Source organism: Neoarius graeffei, chromosome 4 (assembly GCF_027579695.1).
Source record: "Neoarius graeffei isolate fNeoGra1 chromosome 4, fNeoGra1.pri, whole genome shotgun sequence".
Taxonomy (NCBI): Eukaryota; Metazoa; Chordata; class Actinopteri; order Siluriformes; family Ariidae; genus Neoarius; species Neoarius graeffei.
Window position 1 is genome coordinate 13,872,211 of NC_083572.1, and position 9,278 is coordinate 13,881,488.

General features: G+C 42.8%; 1 protein-coding gene across 7 annotated transcripts in view; it reads right to left on the reverse strand.

Annotated features, from left to right (window-relative positions):
* The window catches only part of LOC132884870 (transcription activator BRG1), a 73,552-nt gene extending 65,450 nt beyond the window's left edge, over nucleotides 1-8,102 (reverse strand). For all 7 annotated transcript variants that reach the window (XR_009654499.1, XM_060918892.1, XM_060918891.1 and 4 more), the window contains exons 1-5: nucleotides 8,000-8,102; nucleotides 2,737-2,954; nucleotides 2,423-2,555; nucleotides 1,478-1,888; nucleotides 175-255 (exon numbers count right to left, since the gene is read on the reverse strand). Coding sequence is in view for 6 of the 7 variants with exons in the window: in XM_060918892.1 (XP_060774875.1) it covers nucleotides 175-255; nucleotides 1,478-1,888; nucleotides 2,423-2,555; nucleotides 2,737-2,940 (829 nt within the window). In the remaining variant the exon portion in view is untranslated. The remainder of the gene's footprint in view (nucleotides 1-174; nucleotides 256-1,477; nucleotides 1,889-2,422; nucleotides 2,556-2,736; nucleotides 2,955-7,999) is intronic.
* Between the last annotated feature and the right edge of the window lie 1,176 nt (nucleotides 8,103-9,278).

The following is a 9,278-nucleotide window of genomic DNA, read 5'->3' on the forward strand; positions in this document are numbered from 1 at the left end:
CCGAACAGAAATTCGCCGCAATCCGCACTAACTTATTTTAATTATTACTTATTAACAATACTTCTTGGGACCAGAAGAAAATTACAGAGGGTTTTTTAACATATAAAAGTTTCAAATGTGCATAAATTGAAAACCGTTGCCTATGACCTTGAAAGAAAAATAAAGGTGTCTTACCCTCGGGCCAGGTTTTTGGAGGCCCGTTGGCAGGAGGAACAGCATTCGGACCAGACGGGGGCACACTGGGACCACTCAACACTGCGGAGCATCCAGAACACACTGAACCTTTACTTAAGTCACCACAGTGGACCGCAGTGAACCACAATGCTCAGTGTGCACTTAGTGCGTATTATTGTTATGTCCCTCTAGTATATATATACACACAGTACACTAAATAAAATAAGCAACTTCAAATGTGCGTCCCATTCAGTGCCTTAAATAAGTATTCACCCCTCTTAAACTTTACCATATTTTGTAGTATTAGAACCTGGATATGAAATGGAATTAACTGGGAATATATGTCATAATACAAAAGAGAATGTATTATGATAAGGGGGAAAAATCAGTACAATTAGCAAAATTATTTCCAAAAAAACCCCCATAAAATTTGTGATTGCATAAGTTTTCACCCCCATAGTTGTGAAACTAGTTACCATGAAACCCCAGAGTGAAGCATGGTGTAGGTTGCATCATATTTTGCAGATGCTTTTATTTAATATCAAATAGGAAACTAGTCGTGATTTAGATGAACCAAGCCAGAGCCAAACACAGGGCAGTCCTTGAAGAAATCCTGTTCCAGTCTGCTGCAAGAGACCGGAAATTGCAGTGGAGGTTCACATTTAAACAGGACAATGATCCTAATTCAGTGTTCCCCCTAAGTTTACTGGTTTGGGGGGAGGGGGTGTTGCTGGATGAGGATGCTCACCTGCAGGACCCCTCCCCACAGCTCCCATTACAAAGCATTTGGACCTGAACAAACAATTAAAGGAGTCATATTTAAGTCTTCACATTTATTTTAGAACAATAATTAGAACGATTTTTGCAACAGAATTGCACTCCTGGTTTTTTTGGACCTTAAAATGTGTGTGTGTGGGGGGGGAGCACCCTCCCACCCAATATAATTGTCAGGGAAACACTGTAATTCCTAAGTGGTTCAAAGCCAAGAAGCTAAATGTATTAGAATGGACCGGTCAAAGCCCAGACTTTGATTGAGAATCTGTGGCAAAGCTTGAAAATTTCTGTTCATTCATAGTCGCTATTCAATCAGACAAAGCTTGAGAAGTTTTGCCAAGAAGAATGGGCAAAAATATCCGTATCAAAATAATCTTTTAATTCCAAATTGTAACATCAGAAATGTGGAAAAGCAAGGGGGTGAATTCTTATGCAAGGGGCAGTAGTTATTGAACATTTTTTCATATTTGCATACTCATATTTTGATATTTTTAATATTTACAGTGTATAGCATCAGAACTTTGCTCACCATGCCCTCGACTATAGTTGGGTCCCAGAGGTCCTGGACCTGTACCTGGCCCTCCTCCTCCACCAGGTGGCAGACTTGGCATGGTCTGGCCTTGCTGCATGCCTGGCATGGGCCTCTTGCCTTGTACTGCCATCTGTAGGTGGTCTGGAAGAGGCTGTCCACGTGCCAGCATCTTATACGCCATGATTTGTGCCCTAAGCTGGTGCAGCTGGTTTTGGTTAAAGGGCGTTGGATTGGTGGACGATCCGGCTGCATTACTCTGAGCGCCAGAGCGGCTCGGCTGGGAATCAGCGCCCTCGAGTGGACTGGAGGAGGTGCAGGAAGAGGAAAGGAGAGGCCCGGAGGTAGGAGGGGCACCGGCTGGAAGAGGACTGGAGACGTGATCCGAGGAGCCCAATGGAGAAGGGTAACCTTAAGGTGCAGCAAAAAGAGACTATTACCATTTTTAAAAAATGAAATAGATCATTGAAATGTTTTCTTCAACTCTTTGGTGAATATTTAGTGCCAGTCTAGACTTTCAGCTGGTTATTTTGTCCAGCTTGTTTTCTAATCAGCTTCCAATCAATGACTGTATCGTTCGGATTTTACCCTCTTCATTTCCAGTCAAATAGGACTATTACTGCAGTAGCCACAAATTAAATAAAGAAAGCGTGATATTTCTATGACATAGAAGAAACAAAATTCTCTTGGCTTTAGAGAAAGCCAAGAAGGCCCTTGGTGTTCCCCTCTACACTTAACAGAAGTCAAATAGTTAACCCTTTGAACTCTCTGCTTATGATTATTCAGTTATTCATGATTCAGTTATTAAAACCTATTATAGAGTGAGTACAATGAAAGCATGTGGAACGATATGTAGTTACAAGATTGACGAATATAAAAGGAATATAGTAAAATCTCAAATCACTCATCATCTCATATCATCCCACACAAATATATGGTTTTTACCTTGGGAGTGCTGGTCCATAGGACTGGGTGGAGGTCCCATGCCAGCATGTCCACCTGCTCTCATGGACACACCTTTCATCTGACCAAAGCGAGATTCCTCTCCAACGTTCTTGTCATGCAGACCCTCCAGAGACTACACATACACACGTACATTCACTGTACACAGTTTGTAACATCCTTTGTGGTACAGTAATATTTCATCCCAGTGCATGTAAACATGGTTTAAATGGGATGACAACAAAAACATACTTGACATGAGTTTTAACTCTTCTAGAAATGCAAATATAATCCGAACACATGTACTGTGGTCTTACTTTGTGCATGGGGTGCATACTGTCCTGCTGTGTGTATCCAGCTGTTCCTTGCTGAGGGACAGCGTGACCGGATGTAGTGGAGGGTCCAGGGCTTGGACCCATCATGCCATGGGAGGATCCAGGTGAGGGTCCAGGCCCCATCATTGGCCCAGGAGAAGGCCCGGGTCCAGGGGAAGGCCCTAACGGAGGGTCTGGGGTGGACATCCCTCTACCTCCTCCTGCGTGCCAGAGAAAGATATGATTTTAGTTATATAAATGCCAAATCCTTAGGCTGGTTTGTTTAAGAAATAGTTCTGCCACCATTTTACCCAAAAGCGTGCTACTTTACATTATGTGACATCCTTTTGCGCATTTTTATATATAACAGTATGTCATAAACAACAACTATTTGCACTCACCATGATTTTAGGGCAGGTATGATCATTTTTTAGCATAAGTCAACAACCAAAAAAGAGGTTCGAGTGAATTAATTTTTTAATCGATCATTTATTTGCCATCTATAACCATAAGGGAGAACACAGACCTCTGGCAAGGACAATAGTCGACTCTTCTATGACATACAAATCTCCAACCACAATCACTTTATATATGTCTGAATATATATCCAAAATTACAAGAATTACTAGCACCCATGAATGTGGATTGTGATAGGGAGTCATTGTATTTCTACACTGACTGTGTTTTGTCACTATTGCACTTTACTGCCATCTACTGGATTGTAAGATGTATGGCAAATACCGTATCTCACAACTTTAGCAAACGTGAAAATAAAATTGTGCATCTGCCACGTAACATGGATCTGCTCCAAAATTTAATGGGGTCTCCTTTGGCTCTTGCTACACTTTTCAACCAAGTTTCAAAGAAATCGGGTCAGTAGGTTTTGCGTAGTCTTGCTTACAGACAGACAGGCAGACTGACTGAAAAACCACACCAAAAACATAACCTCCTTGGTGGAGGAAAGTCGGGTAACAGGGTTGTACTTTCAAAGTTGACACTGAATATCACAATATTATTGGGGGAGGGAAAAAAGAAAAAAATATGACAATTTAATTTTCTTCTTCTTGGGATCTTCATGAAATTTGTACTGTATGATGGAACTTCCTTTTGAACATGTGACTTAGGATCTAGTAATTGTCACAGTGTTTGTTGATGTACAGAGGGTATCTGTACATGAGATCTGGCAAATCAGTGAAGACTGTAATTGCACCTACAGTGGTGCTTGAAAGTTTGTGAACCCTTTAGAATTTTCTATATTTCTGCATAAATATGACCTAAAACCAGGGCTTTGAACCGGTTCAAGGAACGAAAACGAAAACCGGGAACTTTTTCTATTTCACATGGAACAGAAATGAAACCAGAAACTTTATTATTTTTTATGTTCCGGAACAGAAACGCTTATTAAAAATAATGGTAACCGGTTAATACCGGTTTTTATTTCGTTCCTCAAAGTTTCCGTAGCCTACAAATTAAAAAGTCATTCTTCTCCTGCGCAAGTTTCTATGACCCGCTGGGGTTCACTTCCTGTGTGACGTTCGCTGACTGAATGGAGAGAGCGGGAAGGTGGACTACTATCACGTCTCCATGTGATAAGTGAATTACTGAGCGTCTAAGCAAAGAAGAGCCTGAACGTTGCAACCTCCCTATTGGCTGTTTGTAAAAATGTATCAGTTGTTGCCCTTCCCACGGGAATCATCGCGGGCTCGAGAGACGAGACCTGACGAGTTAGTTCGTTGGTAGCAGAACAAAATGTCTGGACACAAATCGGGTTTTCAGAAAAGGAAAGAAAATAAACGGAGGGTTGAAAATACAAAAAAGGAGGCAGAAAATGCAAAACGAGTTTTAAGGTAGGACAAATGGTTACTTTTCTGAGGCAGCCCGCCGTGGCTGCAGGCTTTCAGTTGTGTCATTGAATGGTTACTTTTCTGAGGCAGCCCGCCGTGGCTGCCTGCAGGCTTATTTATTATAGCCCATTTAGTTAAAATAGTTGATATAAAATGTTTATAGTTATAGTTATGTGATGGTTGTCCTGATTTAGACTGGTGGTTTTTTTGGGGGGGGGGTTTGCGCGATGTTGCACGATGTTGCACCCGGGTCCAGATTAGGGCAGAACCGGCTCTGGCTACATTTCAGGTGTAGTTTGTTTTATGTATGTATGTACTTGCATAGATGTGTACTTGGTCTTCCAATATGGCGCCTAACCGAAATCTCGCGGCGCGGTGACGTCATGCGGTAGCCCTCTATAGGGCCTGACTAGCCTTTGGTAACACACTAAACGAATTATCTTTCATTTTTGGCACTTTTTCTGTTTGTGTAGATGGGAAGACATACTGAGAATCCAAATCGCCAACATTTGAAATAATAATTGTTTTGAATTATTTCTTGTCTTATTTAATGAAGGTTGTAATAGAATTAGCCTACATTTGGCTTAAGCTGGATGAGACAGAGACATAATTTTATAGCCATTTGTTAAACAGCTGACAGGGAACGTAATTAACCATTCCGGGAACGAAATTTTTTTGTTCTAACTGGTTCGGGAACGTCTATTTAATGGTGGAACCCAAAACCGGAAACGTTAAAATTCCGTTTCTGTTCGGAACGAACCAATAGGAAAAAAATTCTGGTTCAAAGCCCTGGCTAAAACATCATCAGATTTCCACACAAGTCCTAAAAGTAGATAAAGAGAACCCAATTAAACAAATGAGACAAAAATATTATACTTGGTCATTTATTTATTGAGATAAATGATCCAATATTGCATATCTATGAGTGGCAAAAGTATGTGAACCTCTAGTTTTAGCAGTTCATTTGAAGGTGAAATTAGAGTCAGGTGTTTTCAATCAGTGGGATGACAATCAGGTGTGAGTGGGCACCCTGTTTTATTTAAAGAACAGGGATCTATCAAAGTCTGATCTTCACAACACATGTTTGTGGAAGTGTATCATGGAACGAACGAAGGAGATTTCTGAGGACCTCAGAAAAAGCGTTGTTGATGCTCATCAGGCTGGAAAAGGCTACAAAACCATCTCTAAAGAGTTTGGACTCCACCAATCCACAGTCAGACAGATTGTGTACAAATGGAGAAAATTCAAGACCATTGTTACCCTCCCCAGGAGTGGCTGACCAACAAAGATCACTCCAAGAGCAAGGCATGTAATAATCGGCGAGGTCACAAAGGACCCCAGGGTAACTTCTAAGCAACTGAAGACCTCTCTCACATTGGCTAATGTTAATGTTCATGAGTCCACCATCAGGAGAACACTGAACAACAATGGGGTACATGGCAGGGTTGCAAGGAGAAAGACACTGCTGTCCAAAAAGAACATTGCTACTCATCTGCAGTTTGCTAAAGATCACGTGGACAAGCCAGAAGGCTACTGGAAAAATGTTTTGTGGACAGATGAGACCAAAACAGAACTTTTTGGTTTAAATGAGAAGCGTTACGGTATGTTTGGAGAAAGGAAAACACTGCATTCCGGCATAAGAACCTTATCCCATCTGTGAAACATGGTGGTGGTAGTATCATGGTTTGGGCCTGTTTTGCTGCATCTAGGCCAGAACGGCTTGCCATCACTGATGGAACAATGAATTCTGAATTATACCAGCGAATTCTAAAGGAAAATATGTCAGGACATCTGTCCATGAATTGAATCTCAAGAGAAGGTGGGTCATGCAGCAAGACAACGACCCTAAGCACACAAGTTGTTCTACCAAAGAATGGTTAAAGAAGAATAAAGTTAATGTTTTGGAATGGCCAAGTCAAAGTCCTGACCTTAATCCAATTGAAATGTTGTGGAAGGACTTGAAGCGAGCAGTTCATGTGAGGAAACCCACCAACATCCCAGAGTTGAAGCTGTTCTGTACAGAGGAATGGGCTCAAATTCCTCCAAGCCGGTGTGCAGGACTGATCAACAGTTCCCGGAAACGTTTAGTTGCAGTTATTGCTGCACAAGGGGGCCACACCAGATACTGAAAGCAAAGGTTCACATACTTTTGCCACTCACAGATATGTAATATTGCATCATTTTCCTCAATAAATAAATGACCAAGTATAATATTTTTGTCTCATTTCTTTAAGTGGGTTCTCTTTATCTACTTTTAGGACTTGTGTGAAATCTGATGATGATGATGATGATGATGATTTAGGTCATATTTATGCAGAAATATAGAAAATTCTAAAGGGTTCACAAACTTCCAAGCACCACTGTATATGTACAGTAGGTTTACCTGGTTAATGGCCAGTGCATGACTGGTCAATGCAAGGTAAATATACCTCATAAACTGACATGTAGCATACACTTTTCTTCAGAGCAACATACAACGTACCCAGAGCAGGTGGGGGTTTGATGCCTTGCTCAAGAGCACTTCAGCCATTCCTGCTGGTCCAGGGATTCAAACCAGTGACCTTTGGGTCCCAAAGCTGCTTCTCTAACCTTTAGGTCATGGTTTAATAAATCAAACAAACATACAAGAGGGCAGGCAGCGGTGCTGCCTCACAACTCCAGGGTCCGTGGTTGGATTAATGTCTGTGCAGGTGTGAATTATGTATGTTCTTCCTGCATCTGCATCTGGGTTCTCCGGTTTCCTCCCAAAAATGTGTCAGTAGGTGCACTGTTTATTGTAATAATAAATGGCCCCTGCAATTCTAAATGGGTGTGTGTGCGCATTGGTGCGTTGCAATGGACTGGCATCCCATTCAGGGTGTATCCCTGTCTTGTGCCTATACAGTGTTCCTTAGATAGGCTTTGGATTGACCATGACCCTGACAATTACTGAATGAATGAATGAATGAATGAATGAATGAATGAATGAAAATTAAAAAGCACAGGCCTGGATAAATATGGACCAAAACAGTGCAAAAAAAAGAAAAAGAAATAAAAGCCAATGCAAAATGATGCAATTAACGTGGGATATCAGGAATGGGAGGTGATGGTGATGATGGTGATGGTGGGTGTTGCAGCTGGATGAGATTCAGGTTCAAAGGCGTGGGATGTTTGCAGCTGGATTAAAAAAAAAACCTGACGTGAGCATTTAAGCAATGCTGATTTCAAATGCATCACGCAGATCAGTGATCACACACCTCGAATAGGTTTCATACAGAACAGGAGCGATCAAACGAAGATCAGACTTTAACAGAGAAAATGTCTTCCACCTTGTCCTTTTTCGACTCGGCATAAAATGGCCAAACAAGAAGACAGCAGCCTTGTCGTTCTGTTCGTCCTGAAAAAAGGAGGATGGATAGATATGTAAAATGCACCAGACTTACCGGCGAAATCGTCACGGGAAGTTTAAGAGCAGTCGAGCTCTGGCTATTGCATGGCTCAAGCAGATGACTGGTTTCGCTGTAATTACCGGAAAGCTTCCTAAGCAGTGATGAGCGATTCACGAGCGAATCGATTCCTTCATGAACGATTCTTTTCGCCGAGTCGGTTCGGTTTGCAAGCACAACACTTCCCGACATAATGAAAAAAAAAACATGATTAAATTTTATATATATATATATATACACAGTGGTGTAGTGGTTAGCACTGTCACCTCACAGTAAGAAGGTCTGGGTTTGAGCCCAGCAGCCAGCGAGGGCCTTTCTGTGCGGAGTTTGCATGTTCTCCCCGTGTCTGCGTGGGTTTCCTCCGGGTGCTCCGGTTTCCCCCAAAGATATGCAGGTTAGGTTAACTGGTGGCTCTAAATGGTTGTCTGTGTCTATGTGTCAGCCCTGTGATGACCTGGCGACTTGTCCAGGGTGTACCCCGCCTCTCACCCATAGTCAGCTAGGATAGGCTCCAGCTTGCCTGCGACCCTGTAGGACAGGGTAAAGCGGCTACAGATAATGGATGGATGGATGGATGGATGGATACCTAACAACCTGTGTTTTCTCTCTCTCCCCCTCCCCCAAATATGTCCCTCTGAGTTACAGGTCAATCCTAAGCTATCACTTATTCTGGTGGTGTAGTTGGTTAGCACTGTCACCTCACAGCAAGAAGGTCCGGGTTCGAGCCCAGTAGCCGACGAGGGCCTTTCTGTGTGGAGTTTGCATGTTCTCCCCATGTCCGTATGGGTTTCCTCCGGGTGCTCCGGTTTCCCCCACAGTCCAAAGACATGCAGGTTAGGTTAACTGGTGACTCTAATTTGACCGTAGGTGTGAATGTGAGTGTGAATGGTTGTCTGTGTCTATGTGTCAGCCCTGTGATGACCTGGTGACTTGTCCAGGGTGTACCCCGCCTTTCGCCCGTAGTCAGCTGGGATAGGCTCCAGCTTGCCTGCGACCCTGTAGAAGGATAAAGCGGCTAGAGATGATGAGATGAGATGGGATACCTAACAACCTGTTTTTTCTCTCTCTCTCTCTCTCCACCCCCCCCAAATATGTCCCTCTGAGTTACAGGTCAATCCTAAGCTATCACTTATTCTGGTGGTGTAGTTGGTTAGCACTGTTGCCTCATAGCAAGAAGGTCCTGGGTTCGAGCCCAGCAGCCGACGGGGGCCTTTCTGTGTGGAGTTTGCATGTTCTCCCCATGTCCGTGTGGGTTTCCTCCGGGTGCTCCGGTTTC